The sequence below is a fragment of the Pan troglodytes genome, chromosome 2 (assembly GCF_028858775.2).
Source record: "Pan troglodytes isolate AG18354 chromosome 2, NHGRI_mPanTro3-v2.0_pri, whole genome shotgun sequence".
Classification (NCBI taxonomy): Eukaryota; Metazoa; Chordata; class Mammalia; order Primates; family Hominidae; genus Pan; species Pan troglodytes.
The window spans coordinates 115,835,653-115,863,537 of NC_086015.1; the positions used below are offsets into that span (position 1 = coordinate 115,835,653).

At 37.7% G+C, this 27,885-nt stretch overlaps 1 protein-coding gene and 1 pseudogene across 4 annotated transcripts in view; both read right to left on the reverse strand.

The window, feature by feature from the left end:
- The window catches only part of BTLA (B and T lymphocyte associated), a 35,897-nt gene extending 33,749 nt beyond the window's left edge, over positions 1-2,148 (reverse strand). Inside the window, exons 1-2 of one of the 4 annotated variants that reach the window (XM_063806994.1) lie at positions 1,856-2,148; positions 1,556-1,755 (exon numbers count right to left, since the gene is read on the reverse strand). In XM_063806994.1, coding sequence (XP_063663064.1) covers positions 1,556-1,643 — 88 coding nt within the window. In that variant the 5' untranslated portion in view covers positions 1,644-1,755; positions 1,856-2,148. Of the gene's footprint in view, positions 1-1,555 lie in introns of all 4 variants that reach the window. The other 3 variants (XM_063806996.1, XM_001154904.6, XM_063806995.1) reach the window with 3 other exon arrangements.
- Positions 2,149-26,351: 24,203 nt separating this feature from the next.
- LOC134809585 (olfactory receptor 7E24-like) lies at positions 26,352-27,623 on the reverse strand (annotated as a pseudogene).
- Positions 27,624-27,885: the final 262 nt, after the last annotated feature.

A 27,885-nucleotide genomic window follows, 5' to 3' on the forward strand; every position in this document is an offset into this window, starting at 1 on the left:
TTTACTTCGCACTTGGTTGTATGGCATCCTGGCATCATAGAGACATATTCCAAACTACACAGTTTAAAATTATAGATAGACTTTCCATAGAACCTCAGTGGTCAGATTTTCTAATTTAAAATTGCAGTAGCCAAACTGATAAATGTGTGCTTGTAGGGAATAATAAGACAGAATATTTAAAACCTGAAAAATCGCTGGGCGTGGTGGCTCATACCTGTAATCCCAGCACTTTGGGAGGCTGAGGCAGGTGGATCACTTGAGGTCAGGAGCTCCAGACCAGCCTGCCCAACATGCATTGCATCCATAGCTTGGCTGACTTTCTTAAAAAACAGGTTGATGGCAAGAAAAGAGAACTGAGTAGATGTTATAAATAGTTAAGTACAAATCTATCACTACTTCTTGCGAAAATGCTCAGGCTGCCACACTGATGATGAATAGATAGCTCGTTCTTCCCAAACTGAGTGCAGTAGAGTGTTGCAGTGCTCAGCTGGGTAGGACAGATGTTGGATAATTGGGGTTATCCGACATCTCTACTAAAAATACAAAAATTAGCTATGCGTGGTGGAAGGTGCCTGTAATCCCAGCTACTAGGGACGCTGAGGCAGGAGAATAAATTGAACCCGGGAGGAAGAAGAAACGATTGAACCCGGGAGGCAGAGGCTGCAGTGAGGCGGGATCACGCCATTGCACTCCAGCCTGGGTGACGAGAGCAAAACTCTGTCTCAAAAAAATAAAAAAAAAACCTGAAAAATCACAAGCTTCTGATGAGCCACTCAGAGGCTTTTCCTCTTGATAATATGTGGGTTCCTATGCAATATAAGGTAGGAAGCGACTTTACAATAAAAAAGAAATTGCCTTTGTTTGTTTGTTTGTTTTGCCTGTATAAAGTCTTTGCAGGGGTGGCTAAATATCATCTTTGCAGAATCCAACTTATTTTCTGTGTTCAATTGACAACCAAGTAGGAACCATTCCCTTTCAACAAAATAGAAGCAATGACGAAAAGTTCTGCTCCTATATTTTGTAGCATTTTCTCAATCGGTATTCTCAAGGCATACATCCCAATGAAGCAAGTATAGAGATTTTATTTAGAGGCAATATTATTTGAGGGTAACCGTGGAGATATGTATAACTCCGATTATCCAACAACTGTCCTACCCAACTGAGCACTGCAACACTCTACTGCACTCAGTTTGGAAAGAACGAGCTATCTATTCATTATCAGTATGGCAGCCAGAGCATTTTTGCAAGAAGTAGTGATAGATTTGTACTTAACTATTTATAACATCTACTCAGTTCTCTTTTCTTACCATCAACATGTTTTTAAGAAAGTCAGCCAAGCTATTGATGCGATGCCTATGATTAGGCAGGTGAATACTATGTTCTAATTTGGTTTATGCTCTACGATGTCTTCGGTAAGCAAATGTAACAGCTTGGTTTCATCTACGATTACCCACTTCGTATAAACGTTACACCGTACTAAGTTCAACAAGGGAAAATGTTGCCTCCAAGACCCCCTGAGAAATAAAACCAGAAATAACCTAAGCAGGTGCCTTACCATGGATGTTCCAGATGTCCAGATATGGGATTAAGAAGAAGACCCAAAATAATTTCCCAGTTCCAAGCATGGCAGGCAATGTCTTCATTTCCTGCACATATCAGTGATGGAAAAACTGCTCAAGTAGAAGGCTTTGCTTCGTCTTCTGAGTGCTGCAGAGTTGGGTCAGTTTACCTACCCCAGTGGCATCTGTGAAATAACTAAAAAAAAAAAAAAAGAAGAGAGAGGTGGTAAGAGAGGAGAGTAGGAAGAGCCTGGATGATTTTGTGAAACAAAGTGAACAGAAAGACGATGTGGTACTCTGTTCTGTGGTTTTTGCTTCTTGTCAGGTTGGCTGTTCACTTTCAAACACTCTGATCTGCAAAGCAGCTCAGTCCTTAACTTCTCCTTCCGCTCTACCACGTTTTTGCCCCAGCTTGAGGTTTTTCCTGCACTCAATGTTCAGTGAAATGAGCAATTAAACTTTAAAGAAATCTATATTGTTGCAGTCTTTAAGTTGAGATTTTAATCAAATTAAGGTCAGGAAATTTATGGTAAAACTATCAATGGTAAGTATACATTTTCCCCTTTGTGATAGCTTGTGATTATGAAACTTCTTTTATGTAAAAGATTTTAGGTTTCTTTTTTTTCCTGTACATGTCACGGTAAGATGAGGATGCTTATTGTCATTAACCCAGTGAAGATTTGTCTCAGGTTATGGAGAAAATGAGTGACAGGAAGCACTTCCTCAACAGAAGAAGGAAGAGCAGCCGTCTTTAATCTGTGGATACATATCAATGGAACAAGATCATCATTAATATTGGCTACATGTTCTCTGTAGATAATAAAGTTCTAATCTAAAGGAGATCTTGAATATCAATTAAAGGAAATTTCCATTTTAAACATTCTTCATGCAGTTGTTGTCTCGATGAAGTAGAATAGAAACAGTAAAGGAAGAAATGGAAAAGTTCAAGATCAGATAGCACAGGCCACCATAGGACTGTTTTCTCCACATCCACTTGTAATAATTAGCTTAGCTTATAGTCATAGGAGCTAATCAAATTCACCTGCCATTTGAGACTCCAAATGAGAGATCTAGATTTGTGGCATTAGTGATCATTGACAGAAGTCGATTATGTAAGTTTTTTCCTCAGAGACTGATGATTTTATTCCAAGGCCAAACTTCAATGGTTTTAAGTTCAAGGAAAGTTTTAAGAGCAAGGAAAGTGTAGAGATTGCTGGCCATTTTGACCTGACATGGGAAACTGATGGGCAATACTTAATTCAGAGCTCCCAGTTGAGTTGCCAAGGGTAAATTAAAATTAAAAAACAGTTATCATGTATTTATTGAGTCAAATAGACAATGTGCTATGGTCGGAGATGAATGATGAATGAGTTGCTATTGCTGATTTTAAAGAACTCGTTCAATCAGTATTACGACTTCCTCACATCCACCTTTAGTGTTGGTCTTATAATATAGTATAATACAGAGAGGGTACACATAGCCTTTTAGAATTTCTGTTACTAATCAAATAAACATCCTGGGAAATATTAATGCAGTATTTTCACAGCTCCTTCCTTTTCCTGTGTTCACAGTGAGTAAAAGCTTCTTGAGGCAGATGAAGCAAGGCTCATTGTCCCTTTAAAATGGCCCAGAGGTCAAAAGCCATAACCTTATGGCTTATGGGTTACATAAGCCCAAACCAGAGAGAGATCATATTAACTTTATCTCAGCTTAAAACTGTTATGTCACTATTTTAAATATTTTTCATATAAAAAGTCCATGCTAATTAGACAAAATTTGGAAAAAATCTTATGTAGCATCTAATGTATTTTTAAAAGATTTATATATTTCTTGCTTTTATTAGCATGCCTAGCACTTTATCCCTCCACAGGTAGAGTCCTGAGTGTCCCACTGTAGATAAAACCCTGCCTCTGAACTCACTCCTGTCTTTGTTCTAGTTTAAAAAAAAAAAAAAAAAAAATGGAAAGAAGCCAGACTCAGAAATTTATTAGCTCAGTAACAAGTCAATCTTGCCTTAAGCTTATAACTTTTGTAATCCCATCATAATTATGTATATTGTTTGATCCAAAAATTACAATTTTCATTTATATTTGCAAATTTAAAGAGTTTACTACATTCTTGAAAGCGATGGCATTACATATTGAAACAATTTTAAAAACATGAACGTCTAATCAGTTTTATGTTGAAAGACAAAAAGGAAATAGAATTTAGTATCTTCAAACTCTCTTTACAAACATCTCAGGAACTACTTGGAGGGCAAATTTTTCAGTTCACTTGCAGACTCAGTTGCTTTCACAAATGATGAAGCAGCTATACTTTCTGCAATATTTTTCCCCCAGGTGATCAGAGAACCAGTAATCACAAAACACGACACAGGATCCTGGAAAAGTCTTGCCCCTGATGTTAGACAACCCCAAAGAGATGAATCTTGGTACTGATCTTTTTAACTTTCCCCAAAAACATTCCATAGCTTTACTGTAAAAGTAGTCCAGCATTTAAAATCTTTGACATTTTTCTATTTGATGTCATTTTTTCATTAATGTTATTGTAAGCAATAGTTTCTATACATTACTGTATTTTATAATCAACCTGGACACTTTTTATAAAATTGGTGAAATTTTTTAATCCTATCCATTTCCACTGAATCAGAATCTCACAAGGTGAAGGCCAGATATCCCCATTTTCAGAAAGCTCCAAAGGTGATTTTGATATACTAGTTTGAAGGAATATTTAGAAACCAATTATGAGTTGGCAGGGGATATAAGCTTTTGAATCACATATGTGGTATCAAAGCTTTTTCAGTTACTAGCTCTAGAAGCTTTCATAGATTTTCTACGTTCTTAGAGTCTGTAGTAGACACAGAAATGCACTTCTCAGATCCCCCTTCAAGGATGTGTTTGTCCTTAGATGGGGGGAATGCAATAGGCAGAGTACATCCAACTGTAAACTTCTCCCAGGTCTGCTCAGTTGAGACACATCTTGACCAAGGTCATGCTTTCCCATGACAGCTTGCATCCAATGATGGAGCAAGGAAAGTGTACAGATTTCTGGCCATTTTGAGCTGACATGGGAAGCTGATGGGCAATACTTGATCCAGAGCTCCCAACTGAGTTGCCAAGGGTATATTAGGCCTACATCACAGTTTCTTCCTCTGATCCCTTCCTTTCACAGTTGTTGATCCCTAATCTATCTATGTTTGCTTCCAGAGAACCAAATCTGCTCCATATTTCATTTTCCAGTTCTTTAAAACATAGTAACAATACCTATCTGTTTTGTTGGTTAACTGAGGTGATATATGCAGGGTAATCAGTAAATTGCAACTATAATCATTCTGGAACCAAGAAGCCCTGTATTAATAAGCCAAAATTTAATGATGGTGGAACAAGTTGAAAATGGAGCAAGTTGAAAATACTTGCTAATGGGAGTCATTGTTGCATAGAGATCAAGACTCTAAAGTAAATGCCATAATAAAGCTTTGATTAGGAGAGGAATGGTGTAGCTTGAAGATGGTCCAAATTAAAAAACATTCACAAAGGGGCCTTAGGTCTATATGTAGCATCTCATAGTTCCATGTCTTATGAACTAAAAATCAAGTAATATGCACCCAACATTTCCATGATAGTGTTTAAAAAAATTTCATAAGAAATGTTTGATTGTTGAGTGAAGTATTATTTGTAATAATAAAACATAATAAAGTGAGGAAGCCTCACTTTTAGGACAATTGGTCTCCCCACATGAAGAAAGAATAGAGTATTCATAGTTCAAATTCTTATATAACAGTAATCAATTCCAATTGAATAATATTTAGCCCATTTTGATAAAAACTGCTATGGTTTGAGTGTGGGTGTCTCCTTGAAATTCCTGTGTTAGAACTTAACCCCTAAAACGATGGCATTAAGAGATAGGGGCTTTTGGAATGTGATTAGGTCATGAGGGCTCTGCCCTCATGAAGGGAGTTAATGTCCATATGAAAGAGCCTTCAGGCTGGGTGCTGTGGCTCACGTCTGTAATCCCAAACTTTGTGAGGCCAAGTCAGGAAGATCGCTTGAGGCCAGAAGTTCAAAACTAACCTGGGCAACATAGTAAAACCCTGTATCTACAAGAAACTTCAAAACTTAGCTGGATATGGTGGTATGTGCTTGTAGTTCCAGCTACTTGGGACACTAAGGCAGGAGGATCATTTGAGCCCAGGAGTTCAAGGCTGCAATGAGTTACGATTGTACCACTGCACTCCAGCCTGGGCAATGGAGTAAGACCCCATCTCTAAAAAAGGCTTCGGAGAGCTGCCTGCACTTCCATCTCTTCTACCATGTGAGGACACAGCATTCATCCCTTTTTGCCCCCTTCCACCTTGCTGTCAGGAGGCAATAAGAAGGCACCATTCTGGAAGCAGAGAGCAACCCTCACCAGATACTGTATCTGCTGGAACCTTGATCTTGGACCTCCCACTCTTCAGAACTGTGAGATATATATTTCTCTTCTTTCTAAATTACTCAGCTTTTATAGTGAGCTATGATTGTGCCACTGCTCTCTAGTCTGGGTGACAGAGCAAGATACTGTCTTTAAAAACAAAGGAACAAACAACAAACAAAAATTACTGTTTAAGGTATATTGTCTTACCAGCACAAATGGAAGAAGATAGTCACATAAGTTTCTGCAAAGATGTTTTCCAGGCCATGGTGCATCAATGGTCCCTATTAGAAAGCTACTTTAAGCTAAGGGCAAAAATGTCAATATGACTAATTTTCAGTTGTTAGGGAAATAATACATAGACACAAACACACACGTTCCTATTCAGAAAAGGGAATACAAGAAACATAGGTAGCCACTGGTCAACAGCCAGGGTGCCCTGCTGCAGCAGTGGGTGAAGTTTCTTAATTTGCCCACGCAATAGCCCCAGCCTCTGATCCTTGGAAGGTCTTTCTAGTTTTTGAAAATAAAGCTCAATGGGAAGCAGAATCTGAGGCAGAGACTAGTGTGCAGGAAGTTTATTAGGGTGTGCACTGGGAATCATTAAGCGTGGAGGCAGAAAAGAGAACCGAATTCAGCAGAGGGTAAAGGGAGACATTAGGATGTGATACAGTCTCAGCAAAGGCCTCAGCAAAGCAGAAGAAGGTCTGAAGCTGAGTTGATCCTTTATAGTTTTGAGTTTGGTCAAGGAGGTTGGGACTTTATATACCTGCAATGACCAGGCATTGGATGCAGGCTGTCTCCAGGAAAGGGGGTTTGCTTTTGGGTAAAGAACTTCTCTTCAGCAGTGGAAAATTCCCATACAAGACTGAAGGCTGAGGGCTCTTAGCCAGGAACACTCCCCACAGCTTGGGGAAATAAATTCTTCAGTCCTGAAGAGGATCTGAATGGTGCATCCATAGCTTCCACTACAGTAGCTCTCTTTCCTTGATGATCACAGCTGAGGTGGGCATTAGAGAAGATGGCTTTGGGGGATACACAGCTTCATCATTCTATTTCCTGGTTGTGCAAGTTAGGGTCCAGGTAGAGTTTTGGTGTTTAACATAGTCTATTATAAAATAGTCGTAGAGTTCTCTCAAACATCTGGTAGGATTTCTGTCTATTCTCTTTCAGTAAGTTCTGTGCACAAATAACCGCAGTTAAAGAACTTGTGCAGTCATGGATTTTTCGAGCCAAAGAGACTTACTAGCCATTATGCTCTGCCCAGCCTCCAGTTCACATTATAATGATAGCTATCCTGAGACTATTTAAAATAGGACTTGGTAGAAAGGCAATTCTTAATCTTCTCTTTATGAGCGAGTTCCCACTGTCAGGCAAAGAACTCTTATAGAACTTTTTGGAAGAGAACTTGGGGTCAGAAACTTATCCTCCTTCTAAGGCTACAGTTTTACAATTGGGGTAAGGAAGCAGCTGGTAAAATAAAAAAATTTTATTTTTTAGGGTGGCTTTCACAGCAAAATTGAGTGGAAAGTACTGAGTTCTCATATAGTCCCTGCCCCCACACATGCACAGCCTCCTTCACCATCAACGTTGGCAGTAGTGTAATACATTTATTACAATCCATGAATCTATGTTAACACATCAGCATCACCCAAAATCCATGGTTTACATTAGGGCTCACTCTTGATGTTGTATATTCTATGGATCTTGACAGATGTATAATGACATTTATTCACTGTTATAGTAACATAAAGAACAGTTTCACTGCCCTGTGAATCCTTTATGCTCTGTCTAATCATCCTCCCTCCACCCTAACACCTGGCAACCACTGTTTCTATAGTATTGCTTTTCCCAGAATGTCATATAGTTGGAATCAATGCAGCCTTTTCAAGTTGGCTTCTTTCACTTAGTAATATACATGTAAGTTTCTTTCATATCTTTTCATGGCTTTGTAGCTCATTTCTTTTTAGTGCTTAATAACATTCCATTATCTGGATATACCATAGTTTATTCATTTATCTACTGAAGGACATCTTTGTTGCTTCCAGATTTTGGCAATAATGAATAAGCTTCTGTAAGCATCTTTGTGCATGTTTAGGGGAGACATATGTTTTCAATTCATTGAGTAAATATCATAATTGAATTTTTTAACTGCAAGATACCAAATTACTGAAGTCTCAGCCTATTTAGATTGCGGACCACAGGCCCATAGCCTCTTAGCAAAGTCCTATTCCTTCTACCTTGAGTTTGAGTTGATCTCCATCTTCATCCTAACATTTTGGTTAATGTTTCAGGCTTAGTCAGCATGGGTTCTGCCATGTAAGGATTGTTTAACACCATATAACTAGGTTCACTAGCTTTCCAGGCTGAAAATTCAAACTTTTAGTATCTTTCTGCCTACTTCCTCCATGAAACCAAAGCCACAATTTAGATTATGATATACTTTGTATACAGTCCTGATAAAAATGACTAGTTCCTACAATAGTCTCTGACTAGTTTAATGAGAAAGGAGTCATTTTAAATTCCTTGAAGTGCCAGAAAATGAACTTAGATGCTATATAGTGAGAAGTAATACAGCAAAGAGAAATGTCCAACTATCCAACAGAGTTGCATTAGCAAAAATCATGCTGCTGCCTCTGTGCTCAGTTCCTATGAAGTCAGAAACTAAACCTTCACCCATACTGTTCTGGAAAAAATTACCTCCATGACAGTGCTATCAGAAAAGTCACAAGCCTCATGATGTCCACACCATATTCTAAGTCTTACCCAGCTGTGTGTTCAAAAGCTGTCACATGCAGACTCCCAATTGCAAGGGAGGCTGGGGAATGTGATCTTTAACTTGCCTGCTTCCAGGGTCCCAGAAGATTTGAAGATAAAAAGGAGTTGGAGTGGCTCTGAAACAAGGGTGGTTTTATCCCACAGGGAAATTTGACAATGTTTGGAGACATTTTTGCTTATCACAGCTGGTGTGGGGTTGCTATCAGCATCTAGCAGGTAGAGGCCAGGAATGCTGCTAAACATCTTACAATGCACAGGAGAGACCTCACACCAAAGAATTATCCAGCCCAAAATGTCAACGGTGCAAGGTGAGAAACCCTGGTGTAAAGTGAGCAGACCTACTGTATCTACCTCAAAGTCCCTCCCCTGATTGATTGATAGTCCTTGATGGCAGTGAAGGCCCTAAGATTCATTTCTGGAGACTCACAAAACAGAAATCTGAACACCACAGTCTTATGCTCTCCCCGCTGCCACCACTCCCTCTGTCACACACACACACACACACACACACACACACACACACACACAATCACTTATTTTAAAAAGCATTGAAATAAAGATAGAGACTATGTTTTATGACCACCTGAGTTTCAGTCTTCCATCCCACTTCCCACCTGCCCCTGTGTTATTGCATCTTGAATCTAGAAAAGCTTAGGATAAATATAAAACTCTTCTTCAATCCAAACTTGAAGAAATTGAGCATGTACCTACATCAGTCTCTCACCACACTCATCTCTAGTTCCGTTTTAGACTGGGTTCCCTCAGAAGCAACCCCCAGTTCAACGATTTGCATGCAAGTAGTTTATTTGGAGGTGTTCCTAACATAGTAGAGGGGTGAAAGAGTTAGACAGGAAAGAGAAGGAAGCTATTAATTGGTTTGTTCTCTAGCAGTGGATTACCATTGGTGGATAAGGCATTTAATCCCTACCTCTAGGACTCTGAGAGCCAACCCTGAACATAGGCTTCAATTATCCCACTCAAGGGCTGAGAGATTTGGCACATTTATGCATTTTATGAGTTTCTTAGAGTTCCTGTAACAAACCACCACAAATGTGATGGCTTAATGCAAATTTATTATGCAACATTTCTGGAAGTCAGAAGTCCAAAATGGGTCGTACTGGGACAAATTCAAGGTGACAGCAGAGCTGCATCTGAAGGCTCCATGGGAGAATGTTTCCTTGTCTCTTCCTCTTCAGCTTTTAGAGGCCATTTGCCTCCTTTTGCAAATAGAAGGTGTGTCCCCTTTATCTTCAAAGCCAGCATCAGAGTATCTTCAAATTTCTCTCTGACTATGACCTCCTTCTTCCACTTTTAAGGAAGAATCCATAGGATAAGATTGAGCCCATCTGGAAAATCCCTCAGCCCTTGAGTGGGATAACTGAAGTGTATGTTTAATGTTGGCTCTCAGAGTCCTGGAGGTGGGGATTAAGTGCCTTATCCAACAATGGTAATCCACAGCTAGAAAACAAACTAATTAGTAGCTTCCTTCTCTTTCCTGTCTAACCTTTTCACCCCCTGTTATGTCAGGAACACCTCCAAATAAACAACTTACACTCAAGTCCTTGAATGGGGGGTAGTTTCTGGGGGAACCCAGTCTAAAATGAAACTTGATATGAGTTTGGTGAGAGACTGATGGAGGTACCTGCTCAAATTCTTCAAGTTCGGATTGAAGAAGAAGAGTTTTATATTTATCATAAGCTTCCATCTCAAGATCATCACTTAATCACATCTGGAAAGTATCTTCGCCATGTGAGGCAACTTATTTAGATTTTGGGGATTAGGCTGTGGACATCTTTGGGTGGGCCTTTACTCTGTCAACTGCATATATCTCCTCTCATCAGTCATTAGTTGAAGACCGATTCCAAGGATAGCACTAGCACTTCAGCCTGCTACTCGGGTAAGTCAAGCAGGCTCTGGTAGTCAGGGAAAGCTCACAGGAAAAGAAATGCAGGTGCCAGCAACAGGAAATGAGGAAGTGTGCAGCAAAGTGAGAAGGTGAGGGATAGAGATGGGGATCAGCCACCATCTGCTGCAAAAGGCACAAACACTTTTTTTCTTTTTTTTTAGCTTTTGTTTTGTTTTAAGAGAGGAAGGAAGGGAGACAGGACAAAAATCACAGGGCCTATGCAAAGTTAATGTTTATATACAAGAAAAGGTTATATAAGTGTGGAAGGGAGATGCAGAGTTCAACAAGCAAGCCACTGTATTTTTTAACTCTATAGTAAAAGAGAAACACAACTCTGAAGAATCAAAAAACTTTCTCCCTTGGAAAGCGATGTATTAAAAGAAACAGAAAATATTTTAGAAAACTTTCATGTTCTTAATATGATTCAATAGTTCACTATTCATTTTGAGAAGATGGTGGTGGCAGCAGCATAGTTTTTAAATCTTTCCAAATACTCACATCCAAATAAATAGGGTAACTATATAACAAAACCAAAAACTCATGAATAATTTTTACAAAAAAAAAACAGGTAATGAAGTATGTCACAGAGCACAATATACAAGTAGATGAAGACAAATTACCAACAGGCATAAATCTACATACAACAATTTCTGTGCAAGAGGAAGTAGACGGATGCAATGGGACATCTGACAGAGATGAGAACAAGAGAACCCTCAAAATAGCTAAGAGGAACTCACTGCAGCATACAGTGGGCCAAATGGGTTCAGCAGCTGAACCTGGGAGGGGTGTTCCAGCCTCCATAAATTTTCAAAACTAAGCCACCATGGCTTCCTCCCAGGGAGCCAACACTGTATAGAAATTGCTGGGAGTGGCATCAAAATAGAAAAGAATAGTAATAATAAAGATGAAGAAAAGAAAACGTTATTAAAAGGTAGAAAGAAAAACAGTTCAAAAAGCAAGCTACTATATTTTTTTAACTCTCTAAAGAGAAAAAGCAAAACAGAAAATAGAGCCCTCTCAAAGTAGAAAAACTACCCTGTGTCATTCCACCTTCTAAAAGTTTGGAAAAAAAAACTAAGAAACAGGAAAGTGGTGAGGTCAAATCCCATACGAAGTTATTAAAAGAAAAGAGAATAAAGAACAGAATAATTTTCCTACAAACAATGAAAGCATGCCAAAAAGACATGTCCACAGAATAGATTCTTAAATTAAGTAACACAAGATATGAAAGAACAACATAAGTTGGAATCCAAAAAACTCAAAACGAGGCAACAATTCAGAAAAGAATTAGAAATAAAGAAACTCATTTTAGAAACAAAGGCTAAACAATAAGGAACACAAGAATGACTCAACTCAACCGATAATGCCTTTATAAAAAGAGAAGGTGAAAATAAGACTTTTAAAAATGCACAATAAATTAATAGATAAAAAGGATTGAAAGTAACGAATATTGAAAGTAGGCCAAGAAGATTTAATATATGGTTAACAGAAACTCCTTATGAAGAAAATCAAAGCAGGAGAATACTAACAAGTATAATTTTTTAAAAAGCCTCGAATAAAAAAATAATGTTCTCCTAAGACCACTATGTGTGTAATGTGGAACAAAGTAATTGTGGAATCATCTACTTCTACCAATTGCTATGTCTTTGAGAATTATAATTCTCCAATTCTCCATGTAAAGAAAGGAAACACAGATAAAATATAAAGTTAGGTCAAAGACTCTGGAGAGTTGGATAGAATTGGAGACCATTAGGCTAAGTGAAGTAACTCAGGAATGGAAAACCAAACATCATATGTTCTCACTCATAATTGGGAGATAAGCTGTGAGGATGCAACAACAAAGGAATGCTACAATGGTCTTTGGGGACTCCGGGAAAAGGGTGGGTGGGGCATGAGGAATAAAGGCTACACATTGGGTACAGTGTACACTGCTTGGGTGATGGGTGCACCCAAATCTCACAGATCACCACTAAAGAACTTATTCATGTAACCAAGCACCACCTGGTCCCCAAAAACGTATTGAAATTAAAAAAATAGCCATTTAACACTGACTAGTTTCCTAATATCTATATCCAGCTGAACCACCCTGGGTAATGAAAAATGTCTATGTGTTCCTTCTATATCTGCCCTGATTCTTCTGACTTCAGGGAAAGAAAAGAGGTAGTATAAAAACCAAGTAGTAGTAGTAGAACCACCTTCTAAAGAGGACCCAAACAAGACAACAATTGTCCAAGGATGACAAAAGGTTTTAGGGCAGCCATAGTCAAAGACACAATTGACAAGGAAATTTGTTACCTCTGTGGCACACGACAATTTAGCATAACAATTGTAACTGTTACTGATAATGTATAACAAGTCATATCAGAATTATAGGAGTTTCCCATGATCTTGGAACACATATCAATAATACAGTTATACAACTACAGCCCAAACGAAACCAATCACCATTTCATATTTGACAACGCTTCCTGTGTAATTTTTATACTAAATATGCCAAATTATGTCATTTTTGGACTCTAGGGAACCTAATATCTTAAAGGATTAATTAGGTCAGAAAAATACATAATTTTTAATTTGATTTTGGAAAGTTTGTCAAATATCAAAGGTTTAAAACACTTGATATCACAGGTCATTGTAAAATAAGTCATTCATTTGACCAAAGTGATAACTCAAGGATTTCAAAAAAAAAAGGTAAGAACCTTTATTCTTTGGGAGAGGAGACTTAATTTTCAAAACAATAAACCCTAATGAAACAGCATGAAGCCTATTAAATTTGTTTTTCAAAATTTTATCAACAGTCTATAAAAGTTTAATCTTGACCATAAGATATAACTTCCATAAGCCTTTTATAAGCTTTATAACATTTATTAAGGAGTCAGTTAATGCTTTAAGAAAACCTTGTTAATCTGACTCAAGAGCCCATATGCTGGTCTTGCATCAGTGTGCCTTTGACATTAATGATTAACTTATAGAGAAACTGAACTTATTTTATCTCTCAAAATTGGCTATTACAATCTTACATCCCTACCTCTTCTGTGATAGTCCCAGGGCCTCAAGGAGTTGAATAGCTTTAATTTCTGGCCCTGTGTTTCAGGAATACAGTTTATTTTGATTGGCATCTTCTACTGGGTGTGAAAATGAGGCTTTCATTTTGGTCAGTGTTTAAGATTTAGCAGGACTTGGTGTCCTTTTTAGACCCAGGAGTCAAAGCCCTGTAACTCAATGTCACAAGGACTTTAAAAGAACATACAGAAAGATACATGAATGTAATAACCTTAATTAAAATTTTTTTGTTTCATTCTTCATCCTAAGCACACCAAAACTTAATAATAATGGCACAGGAATAGTTTTTATAAACCATAAAATCTGGTAGGCCAGTTACCAAAAGGCAAAAGAAAAGACCTTCTGCCCTCCACAGAACATTATGTTGGAAGAAAACATTTCCTTTAGATCTTTCAGAAAACATTGTTAGCATCAGGCCACAACAAACAGAACTCAAGGTAACAAATGTATATGAACTGAAAATGAGTTGAAGGGGAGTATTACTATTTTGCACCCTTTAAAAGGGAAGAGAAAACTGAAAATGGTGAGATGCAATAAAAGTTGAACTTTGAGTTTAAAAAATTAAAATATAATTTATTAAGAGTAAAACAATCCCTTGGCTGGGTGTGGTGGCTCACACCTGTAATTCCAGCACTTTGGGAGGCCGAGGCGGGCGGATCATGAGGTCAGGAGATCGAGACCATCCTGGCTGACATGGTGAAACCCCGTCTCTACTAAAAATACAAAAAATTAGCAGGTGTGGTGGCAGGCGCCTGTGGTCCCAGCTACTCGGGAGGCTGAGGCAGGAGAATTGCTTGAAACTGGGAGGTGGAGGTTGCAGTGAGTGGAGATCACGCCACTGCACTCCAGCCTGGGCGACAGAGTGAGACTCCTTAAAAAAAAAAAAAAGAAAGAAAGAGTAAAACAATCCCTTAAGAAAATTTCATTGTTCTAACCAAATATTTAGTGTATAAGTGTTTTTTTTCTTACATCAAGCCTAATCTCTAGAAAGACCATTACAATTTCCCTTTAATTATAGACAACTTTAACATATAAAAGTTTTTTGTAATATATAAATTCTCTTATTGTGACTTACACAGACTGTTCATGACATGTTTGGACTTTCTGGTTTGTGCTGAACATCCCTTTTCTTTAAACAACCTGTCATTTTATTCTAGGACTAAACTTACCATAAATGATTCTTTCTCATATAAAATTATGTCTCTTTAAGCTTTCTTACAGGAAAAAAAAAAAAACCTCTTTATTTTTAAAACTTTCTTTATATCTCTTTTATTTCCTGGTTCCTTTTGCCTTGTTTTATACATAACCTTTAAATAAGCTTTGAATTAGACAAAAATTGTTCACCTTTTAAAAAATGACACACTTTTGATTTTAGAAAGAATGCTTTCCTACAATATATTATTGGAAAATACCCAAACAATGGAATATCTATTATTTAATATAACTTTAGATTCTAAATTATAATGAGTTTGTCTACAAGTATTTATCCCATTACATTTGCCCAATTATTTTATTTTAATCATTTACCTAGATTGTTTATGAAAATTGCAATAGTCATTATTTAAAGTTATGGAACTGCCATTGCAAAATTATAACTGGGACAGTGAAAAAGATCTGACCTAACTGACTCCACCTTGCTTCTAACCTCCAACCTGTCCTTGTTTATTCCTGTGCATAGGCCAAACTAACTTTGGGAGGAACTTAGTTTATAGTTTAGCTTTGAAACAAAGATGGTAACAGTCCTTTTCCAAAACATACCTTACTGCCTGTGGACTAGACCTCCTAAAGCCACAAGACAAGAAGTTATGGGTAATCATACTAAATTCAAGATGTAGCTATTTTCATTAAACCAATATCAATGTCTTATTTATTAAAAATTACATAAGCAAAGATAATTCTGTATTAGGTCGGGTTTATAGTTTTGTAACCCCTGTGCCAAATTTTGACACCTTATAGAATTTGGCAGGGATAAGTAGGAAATTGCTTGAATAATAAACACAAACAAAAATGTATGCTGGCAATTTGTAAGACATTTCTAATATTAATTTAGCAATAATTTTAAAGCTAGCTTATTTATTAAAGATTTTACTTAAGTTATGTAAACTTGAAAAAGCATTTGACTAGTCCTTTTTCCTGATAACATATTTGATTCAAGCACTTTTATTTTCATAAGCCAATTAATTAGAGTTCATATTTTCAGTAGTGAAACATCATGTACACAATGCATAAATACATAGATGTATTAGGTATGCTGACAGAAGTACACTTTATAGATTCTTAAAGATCTTTTTTCCCTATCTTAAGACTTTCAAATTTTTTTTTGTTTCTTTGAGACGGAGTTTCACTGTGTTGTCCAGGCTGGAGTGTAGTGGCGCAATCTCAGCTCACTGCAACCTCTGCTTCCCAAGTTCAAACAATTCTTGTACCTCAGCCTCCTGAGTAGCTGGGATTACAAGCATGTGCCACCACACCTGGCTAATTTTTTTGTATTTTTAGTAGAGATGAGGTTTCACCATGTTGGCCAGGCTGGTCTTGAACTCCTGACCTCAAGTGATCCACTTGCCTCAGACTCCCAAAGTGCTGGGATTACGGGAGTAAGCCACTGTGCCCAGCCTCAATTTCTTGATAACCTGTTTTACTACCCTAGGCAGTTGTCAGCTAACTAGCCTTAAATTTGCATATTAAAGGAAACAGGTGAAAATCAAACAGCAAAATTTACATTATAAGGTACTGAAAGAAAAAGTCTCCTGTGCTAGAGGGAAATTAAAATGGATTTAATTGCCAATTCAACATAAAATTACATAAATTATAAAGGCCTTTTAAATATGCACGCACACAAACACACACACACACACACACACACACAATCTTATAGCTTTTACTTCAGAACTTAAGCCATGAGGCAAACACAAATTCACCCGCTTGCAAACAAAAAGCTTGCTGAGTCCAAACAGTGCTTTGTATCTTAATAGAAAAATAACAGCAGATTTAAAGCTGGCAGAAAGGAAAATAGGGAAAAAAGAGAACTTAGGAACTCTATAGTTTGCAGGTTGACCTTAGTGCTCTTTTTCATTAACATATATATGCACAAATACCATATTACTTCCATTTCACATAAACTCTGGCAAGTGGAGGTGCCATAAAACCTATGGAGTGCTTGAAAGGGGATCATTCTCCTTGTTTTCTCCTCATTCTTAGATTATTATTTTCTCATTTTTTTTCTTAAAATAACTGAGCTGTGGCCTAGCGTTTTTGTGTGGTGATGTGTGCTGCTTGCACTCAAGACTCCACAGTGTGTTACCATTGAGTCATTTTCACCCTCTTAAGTGTTTCAGTTTCTCTCTCCAGAGGTCTATGACCTGTGAGAGGACTCAAAAAGCCAGGTGACCAGCCCTTATATGCGTTTCCTGGATGAGCCTTTTTAAAAAATAATTTTTGTTGGGCGTTTCCCTGTAGGGCTGCTGCACAGGGGTTCAACCCCCCTAATCCCTTGCCCAGATACACTCACAAGGCCTCTGGTCACTCAGCTGAGTCAAGTATGTACTACAGTTAATTTTGTGTAGTTTAATACTGCCTTTACATTTGTTTATATTTTTCTGAACTGCAAATGGCACCGTGTATGGTGTGTGTTTGCTTGTGTCAGTTTTGATAAATAACTTTTTATATTTTGTTATATGTTATACACTCATGACACAACTTTTTCTTAATTTTTTTGTTATCTCTAGGCTAAGTGGTTCATCTGAGTTTTTTCAAATCGTCACAGATCTCCAAAAAAATTTCCAATATATGTATTGAAAAAAATCCACATATAAGTCGACCTGCACATTTCAAACATTTCAAACCTGTGTTTTCAATGGTCAACTGCAATTTGGGTAAAGTGTATGGATTCCTGTAAATTCCTTTAAAATGCATTTTAAAAGATGAATTAATGGATGGGTAAAGGTACAGATAGAAGGATAGTTATATTGTTACTATAGTAAAATGTTAATGGTAGAATCAAGATGGTGTGCATTAGTGCTCGCTGTAAAATGAATTCAAACTTTGTTGTATGTTGTAAATAAAATGTTGGGAGAAAAGATGCTTTCACTTGTAAGTGCAAATAAAAACTAATTTTATTTTTAAAAATGCTAAATAATACATTCTAATATTATTAGTGACAGTGTAGATATATAAGAACTCATGTTTTTTTTATTTTTGTGGTGAGTGTATAAATCAGTATAAACTATTTAGAAGATAGCTTAGAATTATTGTATATATTAAAATAGTAAAGTGGCTGCCAACTTTGTATTCTTACTTCCAAGAAATTACTCCATGGGAATTATCACATAAGTGTGCAAAGATGTAATCAAGACATAAGTCTTGATTATAACAGAAAAAATATAAGCAAATTAAATGACCTGTTAGATGATTAATTGAACATCCATACAACTAAATACTAGGTAAGCATTGTTAATCATAATATAGATCTATTAATATATTTCTTAAAGAAGACAGTCCCCTCATATTGTTTAGTGAACGAGGATTACAGGAAAACATAAATGGTACAAACCCAGTTTTGGTTAATGCATACATATCCATATACTCATTTACATATATTCATGAACATATACATCTATATATGTATTTAGACACAAAGGGCTCATTAAAAGAATATTCATCAAAATGTCAAAAATATTAGCTCCAAGAGATAATAATGGACCTGATTTTTTATTTTCTTTTTTGTACTTGTTTGCAATTTTTACAATGAACTCATAATCCTTTACAAAAGCACTGATTATTATTTGAGGTTGTGTAGGGGGGAGTAAGACAGAAGGAGAAGGAAATATAGTCCAATAATGAAATAAAATGAAGCAGCCTTTGTGTGTTTGTATGGATTGATCTCCAAGATTTTTTATGTGATCATTATAGACTGAAGTGTGTTACACCAAATTTCATGCTGAACTTCTAATACCCAATACCTAAGAATGTGACTGTGTTTATAAATAGGGTCTTTAAAGAGGTAACTAAGTTAAAATGAAGTCAGTAGGGTAGGCCCTAATCGAATATGATTTATGTCCTTGTAAGAAGAGGAATTTTGTACAGATATTGACACAGATTCTAACTTGACCAAACTTCAGTCAGGCTCCCTAACCTTCTCCTAGGCCCATCTGTGCACCTCCTTGTAAAATCTGCTTTATCCAAAAACTCATTTAGCAAGAACCCCTCTCCCCCAGTAGCTGATCAACCATGATATCTGATCAAGTTCCTCATCCTCCACGATCCCACAGGTAATAAATCACCTTGTTCTGTTTTTAGCAAGAATCCTGTGAAGTTGGTTTAGCTGAAATCTTCCTCACCCCTGATGTTTCCTTTTAGTAATTTTCCATCCATTGACCCCCACACTGCTCCTTGGCTATAAATTCCCACTTGCCCATGCTGTGTTTGGAATTAAGTCCAATCTTTCTCCCACGCTGCAAAATCTCATTGTGGTGTTACCTATACCTATTGCAATGGTCCTGAATAAAGTCTTCTTCACTGTGCTTTAATAAGTATTATTATTATTATTATTTTTGCATTTCTCATTTTCTTTGTAACACATTAAATGTGTTTGCTTTATGTTCTCTGTTTTACAATTTCAAGATCTGAACTTTAGTTTTTTATTTTATTTTACATTCCGGGGTACATAACCTGCAGGATGTGCAGGTTTGTTACATAAGTAAACACAGGTAAACATGTGCCATGGTGGTTTGCTGCACCTATTAACCCATCACCTAGGTATTAAGCCCAGTATACACTAACTACTTTTCTTGATGCTCTCCCTTCCCCAACCCCCACCGACAGGCCCCAGGGTGTGTTGTTCCCCTCCCTGTGTCCATGTGTTCTGACTGTTCACCTCCCACTTATAAGTGAGAACATGTGGCCTTTGGTTTTCTGTTCCTGTGTTAGTTTGCTGAGGATAATGGCTTCCAGCTCCAACCATGTTCCTGCAAAGGACATGATCTTGTTCCTTTTTATGGCTGCATAGTATCCCATGGTGTATATGTACCACATTTTCAATCTATCCATCTGACAAAGGTCTAATATCCAGAGTATACAAGGAACTTAAACAAATTTACAAGAAAAAAAAAAACAACCCCATTAAAAAGTGGGCAAAGGACATGAACAGATACTTCTCAAAAGAAGTACAGCCAACAAACATATGAAAAAAAGCTCAACATCCCTTATCATTAGAGAAATGCAAATCAAAACCGCAATGAGATACCATCTCACACCAGTCAGAATGGTGATTACTAAAAAGTCAAAAAACAACAGATGCTGGTGAGGCTGTGGAGAAATAAGAACAGTTTTACACTGTTGGTAGGAATGTAAATTAGAACAACCATTATGGAAGACAGTGTGGTGATTTCTCAAGGACATAGAACCAGAAATATCATTTGACCCAGCAATTCCATTACTGGGTATATACCCAAAGGAATATAAATTATTCAATTATAAAGATACATGCACATATATGTTCATTGCAGCACTATTCACAAAAAGCAAAGACATGGAATCAACCCAAATGCCCATCAACAAGCATTATAAAATAATTTTTTCTTTAACAATATGCATAGAGGAAGAACACCATGTGAACATGAAGACAACCACCTACAAGCCAAAGAGAGAAGCCTCAGAGGAAACAACCCTGCTAACATCTTCTTATACTCTAGCCCCAAGAACTGTGAGAAAATAAATTTCTGTTGTTTAAGCCATTCTGTTCAATCTGTGGTAGTTTGTTATTGCAGCCTTAGCAGATTAATACAGTGATAAAAGCAAAAACTGTATCAATATATATAGCAGTGGCTTTCAAATTTTCAATATATATATAGCAGTGGCTTTCAAAATTTCAAATTTTTCACAATCTACAATATGAAATTAATTTTACCACTCTACCCAGTATGCATAGACAGACATAGCTGGAACAAAGAACAAAATTTTTTCTTGCTAATGTATGTTGATATTTTTACTTGTTTTATTGTACTCCATCATTTCATATTAAGAAAGACACAATAACTGATTTTGCAACTGATGAACTGGCCAAATGTTAAAAAATGCTAGACAAGAAATACTATTATTTGTTAAAACAACAACAAAGGCCCCAGCAAACTAGATTCTTTGGATAGAGGCAGAAGGGGCATTTGTGAGCATCTATTTTTTAACTTTTTTTTTTTTTTCAAAATAAAATCTTATGAGAAAATCCAATATATCAAACAGATAAATGCTGAGTTACTTTGGTAGACAGTGGTGGGGAGAGAAGTGGAGCCTTCCTACTTATCCCTGACAGCCCTGATGCAGCTCAACAGCACCAACGGCTCTTGGGTACAGGACTTAAAAACCAAATATTTATTCCACTCCTCTCATTATTTAGAAAGTGGGACACTGGGGTAAGGGACAAAGCTGTTAGGAGGGCCAGGTGCAGTGGCCCATACCTGTAATCCCAACACTTTGGGAGGCCGAGGTGAGAGGATCACTTGAGCCCAGGAGTTCTAGATCAGCCTGGGCAACATAGAAGACCCTGTCTCTATAAAAAATTTTTTTAAATTTAAAAAATTTGAAAGATGTTAGGTGATATGGTTTGTGTCCCTACCCAAATCTCATCTTGAAGAGTAGCTCCCATAATTCCCACATGTTGTGGGAGGGACCAGGTAGGAGGTAATTGAATCGTGGGGACAGTTTCTCCTATACTGTTCTTGTGATAGTGACTAAGTCTCACAAGTTCCGATGATTTTATAGGGAGTTTCCCCTTTTGCTTGGCTCTCATTTCTTTCTTGCCTGCTGCCATGTAAGACATACCTTTTCTCCTTCTGTGATGATTGTGAGGCCTCCCCACCCATGTGGAACTGTGAGTCCACTAAACCTCTTTTTCTTTATAAATTACCCAGTCTCGGGTATGTCTTTATCAGCAGCGTGAAAACAGACTAATACATTAGGAGATTGAGATTGCAAGTTCTAAGCGAGGATTGTACAGATATAGATGTACCATCATTCTTCAATAACTGGGGAAGTGAGAATCTCAAATATAAAAGAGGTCCATCAATAACATCCATCTCTTCTTTCCATTAAAATAAGAAATATAAAAGTAGAAATAATGCTTGGTAAATGTGACACATCTCCAGTAGGCTCATATACTAACTTAAATCTTGTGCTGTTCCATTGCCCTCTGCTGGATGTTCTTAGTATTTGTGGCCTCAAAACTAGAAGTTCTAGTAGTGGTAGCAGTCACAGCAATAGTGATTATTATCATTATTGTCATTTTAGCAGCAGCCCTGTCAAGGTCAAGCACTGTGCCACATGCTTTACATCCAAATCCTCCTAACAACTATGGCTAGATAATGCTCTCCTCATTTTGTAGATGTGGAACCTGGGGGTTCAGAGGTAAATAAACAAACCAAGGTTACACAACTAAAAGTAAGAGACCCGGGAATTAAATATTGGTTCTAAAGCCTAGGCCTTAATTACTTGCTGTTCATTAAACTTTCAATCTGTCAGCTGTGTTGGTGATAAAACTGGAATGATATTACTAGTTGGGATCTTTTGATTCACTGATTATTAACAATGGAATCACAACGATCTTTATTCTAAAAAGCCAAAAATTATTATCTTCCTAAAATTTACCAAAGAGGAAAAGCTTACTCCTCAACAGAGCAGGAGAGCATGTTTTCAGAGTTTCTCAAAGTGTGATTCAGGAAACTCCTGCATTGGAATCACATGAGGTGCTACTTCAGGACAGAAAATCCTATGAACCAGGATGTATTTTGGAGGTAGAGAGGACAGAGCTTGTTCCTGAGAGCTGGGATATGTGTTAGTGGAGTGAGTGTAGAGAGAAAGAGGAACAAAAGATGGCTCCTAAAATTTTTGGCTCAGGACAAATTTTGAGGAGACTAGTGGCATTAACTGAGATGAGAAAGATTATTAGAGGAGCAAGGGTTTTAATTGTTAGTTCAGTTGTGGTAGTTACTTTTTTGGCAGCAGATATAAAACCAGGAGTTTGGGTTTAGATATTATATTTATGTTGCCATATAGGTAACCAAATAAAAATGGTAGAGCTAACTACAAATAACTTTTAAAAATTCAGATCTATATTTAAGATCTATTCATGTTGTTTCACGTGTATCTCTTTCTAATTGCTGCATAATCCCTTGTAAGTCTATCAGTAGTAAGAGACCAGATTACTTCCAACTCCTGCCACCACAACCAACACAGCAGTGAGCATCCTCCTATACAACCCTTTAAGGTCCTCTGCATGTATTCTTTTGTGGTATAAACTCAGGAGTGAGGTATACTCAATTGGATTCGATACTGCCAGGTTACTCCCTAAAATGGCTGTGCTGGTCTATACCCTATCAGCAGTGCACAAGAGTTCCTCTACCTTCACATTTCTTTGAATGCTAATAACTATCCAGCCTAATTTTTCACTAGATAAAGAGGCATCTTATTGTTTTAATACATATCTCTCTGAGAAGTTTGAGTATCTTTACATACTCGTTGGACTTTTGGGTTTCTGTAAATTGCCTATCAATATTTCATTGTTTTTCTTTCTTTGCCATGTGATAACTACATATTTATGGGATATATAGTAGTATTTCAATATATGTATACAATGTGTAATGATCAAGTCAGGGTAATTAAGCATATTCATTATCTCAAACATTTATGATGTAAACATTCAAAATAAAAATCCTCTTCTAGCTTTTTAAAAAATACACAATATTTCCCTTACAGTGCTACAGAACACTAGAACTTATTCCTCCTCTTTAGCTATAATTTCTTATGTTAACAAACTTCTCCGTATCCTCTCCTCCCCACTACTCTTCCTTCCCCACTACCCTTCCCAGACTCTAAAAACCACAATTATACTCTCTATGAGCTCTTTTTTTTTTGGCTCCTACATATGAGTGAGAACATGTGGTGTTTATCCTTCTGAGCCATCTTATTTCAGTTAACATGCCCTCCAGGTTCATCCATGTTGCCACAAATTAGAAGATTTCATTCTTTTTTATGGCCAAGTAGAATTCCATTTTGTGTATATACACCACCTTATCCATTCATCTTTTGATGGACATTTCATATCTTGACTATTTTTAACAGTGCTACAATAAACATGAAGGTGCAGGAATCTCTCTGATACATAGATTTTCTTTCCTCCGGATAAATACCCAGTAGTGAGATTGCTGGACTTTCTTAGCACTCATGTTAAAAATCATTTGAACATATAGGTGAGAAGTTATTCCTGGGCTCAAAAACAAACAAACAACAACAGACAACAGATAAGGATACAGCATGGGCCGGGCACGGTTGCTCACGCCTGTAATCCCAGCACTTTGGGAGGCTGAGGTGCATGGATCACCTGAGGTCAAGGGTTCAAGACCAGCCTGACCGACAGGGAGAAACCCCCGTCTCTACTAAAAATACAACATTAACTGGGCGTGCTAGCGCATGCCTGCAATCCCAGCTACTCAGGAGGTGGAGGCAGGAGAATCGCTTGAACCCAGGACGCAGAGGTTGCAGTGAGCCAAGATCGCGCACCATTACACTCCAGCCTGGGCAACAAGAGTGAAACTCTGTCTTAAAAAAACAAAAACAAAAAACCAGCATGATTTCAGGAGCAGAAAGAGAATAGCTTAAAAACCAGCATAATGAGAAAGTTAGGAAGCTACTTACCAAAGCATCTGGAAGTATGCAAGAAATTCTTGTGAACTAAAATTTTCGTGCTGTACTAGCAAACACTACAACTCACTTATTCCATCTTTCTGTATTTTGGGACCCAATTATCCACTTCTCTTCATTCCCTATCCCACCCCTTTTCTTCCTAGCGTCTGCTAACCACCTTTATACTCTCCACCTTCCTGAGATTCCTTTTGTGTGTATGTGTGTGATGGAGTCTCTTTCTGTTGCCCAGGTTGGAGTATACAGGCACAATCCGGGCTCACTGCAACCTCTGCCTCCAGAGTTCAAGGGATTCCTGGGCCTCAGCCTCCCGAGTAGCTGAGACTACAGGCACGCGTCACCATGCATGGCTAATTTTTTGTGTTTTTAGTAGAGACGGGGTTTCACCATGTTGGTCAGGCTGGTCTCGAACTCCTGGCCTCAAGTGATCCGTGCAACTCGGCCTCCCAAAGTGCTGGGATTACAGGCCTGAGCCACCACACCTGGCCAAGATTTTCTTTTTTGTTCCTACATGTAAGTGAGGACATGTAATATTTGTCATTCTGTTCCTGGCTTATTTCACTTAATATACAGACCTGAAATCTCATCCATTTTTTCTGCAGTGGAGAGGATTTTAGTCCTTTTTAGGCTGAATAATACTTCATTGTATGTGTATACCAGTTTAATTGACACAAATTTCTAAAAAGCAAATATTTTTTAAATGTCTCAGAATGTGAAACTTTAGGGATACTGTGCCCATTTTATTCTTTTCTATTTCCCATTTTATGGATATGCAAGTGTATAATAAAACAGCAATCAATGTGTGTATAAATCTATAACTTCAACAAATGTAAAACGAAAATGCTAAGTGGTGGCTGGGCGCTGTTCCTCACACCTGTAATCCCAGCACTTTGGGAGGCCGAAGCGGGCGGATCACCTGAGGTCGGGAGTTCAAGACCAGTCTGACCAACATGGAGAAACAGTCTGTACTAAAAAAAAAAAAAAAAAAACAAAGTAGCTGGGCGTGATAGTGCATGCCTGTAATCCCAGCTACTTGAAAGGCTAAGAGAGGAGAATCGCTTGAATACGGGAGGCAGAGGTTGCAGTAAGCCGAGATCATGCCATTGCACTCCAGCCTGGGCAACAACAGTGAAACTCGGTCTCAAAAAAAAAAAAAAAAAGAAAGAAAAGAAAAAAGAAAAAAAGAAAATGCCAAATGGTAAGAAAAAACAGCATAATAAAAATTTGTATGGTGTTGAAGGACAACGCATTTGAAGATAATATTTGAAGAAATCATATTACAATTAACTTCTGTTCTTACTCATTGGAGTTTGATGCCTCTAAAAACTTCATCACTGGAACCACCTCTGGTGCTTTAAAAAATAATAATAATAAAAATCCGCATACCCACACAGGTGCAAGTAAATCAGAATCTCAGGTCATGAGACCCAGGCCTCATCATTTGTAAGTGCCCCGGGTGATTTGATTCAAAGCCAAGATTGAGGACCCGTGACATGGATCTCTACACATAATCTGCCTAAATAGATTCTCTAGAAGCAGTTTATAAAGAAGTTCCACATGAACTGTGGAAGAGGATATGAATTTGATGTACAGTATGTCCTCACTTAACACCTTTGAAAGTCTCTTGGAAACTTCACCTTTAAACAAAATTATGGATAGTGAAACCACTTATTCCTCATCAACATTACAACTAAACAACTTTGAACAAAACAATGGTGTTGGAGTACCGGCTGTACATTGTTTCCATAAAGTCAATTTTCAGGGAATTCCAAAATGAAGTGAGAACTTCCTGTATATAAAAAGATGGTTGTGATTCCACATGGATGACAGGGTTATTGCTCAGAAACTAAAGGAGGCCGCCCAGGTATAGAGGATTCAGTCATGAGGTTTATGCTACACAAAGGATCCCAGAATACTTACCCATTCCAGTCAAAGACATAATGAAAAAAGCAATATTCACATAGGAAAAGTGGAAAGGAATAAAAGCCATCAAGCAACAAAAATAATGGGACTAAGGGGCAGGATTTGCAGATGTAGAGATTTAATGTGGTTGCCCTTTCTTACCCACACAAGAATAAGGATGGAACAGATCATGAGATTCGACTGTTCTGCTGCGCAGCCTCCACAGGGCGCTTTGAATGTCCCTGTTTCTCAGGCTGTAGATAAAAGAGTTCAGCATAGGGGTGCCCACAGCATACATCACTGACGCCACCACACCATTCCTGGGGGTGGTGACACAGCTGAAGTTAGGTACACGCCAATGCCTGTTCCATAAAATAAGCAAACAACTGCCAGGTGAGAGGCACAGATGGAGAAGGCTTTATACTTCCCATCTGACGATGAAATTCTTAGAATGGAGGGGACAATTTTATAGTAAGACAAAAGGATCCCTGAAATGGGAAGAAAACTGAACAGAATACTATCTAAATATATAAATATGCTATTGATGATGCCGTCAGAACAGGCAAGGTTGAGAAGTTGAGATGGATCACAGAAAAAATTAGAGATTTCCACATTCTTGAAGAAGGTGAATTGTAACACAATCCAACTGTGCAGCTGGGAATCCAACAGGCTAAGGAAAAAAGAAACCAAAACTAAGAAGACACAGAGGTGAGGATTCATGATGACTGGGTAGTGCAGGGGTGACAGATGGCCACAAATCAGTCATAGGCCATCACAGTCAGGAGCATGTCTTCTATACATGCAAAAAGGACAAAGACAGACATCTGTGTCAGGCAGCCCGCTTAAGAGATGACTCTGCTATGCGACTGCATGTCCACAATCATCTTGGGAACCGTGGCCGAGGTGAAACCAATGTCAGCCCAGGAGAGGTTGGAGAGGAAGAAGTACATGGGGGTGTGGAGGTGGGAGTCAGAGCTGACAGCCAGGATGATGAGCAGGTTCCTCAGCACCGTGACCAGGTACATGGACAGGGACAGCCCAGCGAGGACGGGCTGCAGTTCTGGATCCTCTGAGAGTCCCTGGAGGAGGAATTCTGAGACACCTGTGAGATTCTATGGCTCTGTGTGACTTGGACACCTCTTTTTTTGAGAAGAAAAGAGGATTGGAAAAATAAAAGATAAAAACCAGCCCTTAATGCTGTGTGTATATTTTGGATACAAGCAATTCACAAGGAACATTTTCACATTTGAGGACCATACACCGTCAGCAATATTTCTCAGTTGTGACAAACCCAGAAATCTCAGAATTATTACATGATTTACTTTTTTGCTATTCAACTCTTTCTGTACATACTTTAGAGAAAATCCACTGAAGAATGTTAGAAGACCAAAATGTAATATATAACAAATCCGTGATCTCAGTAAAATATGGCCTACTCTTTTCAGAAAAAATAAAATGCAAATAAAAATGTTCTTCTCTCTTCAAGAAAAAGATCTCAGTCTAATTGAAAGAAATTCAGAAGCAGTGAAATACACTTTATTTTATTCTGACACTGTGCTACAAATTCCTTTGATGTAGAAT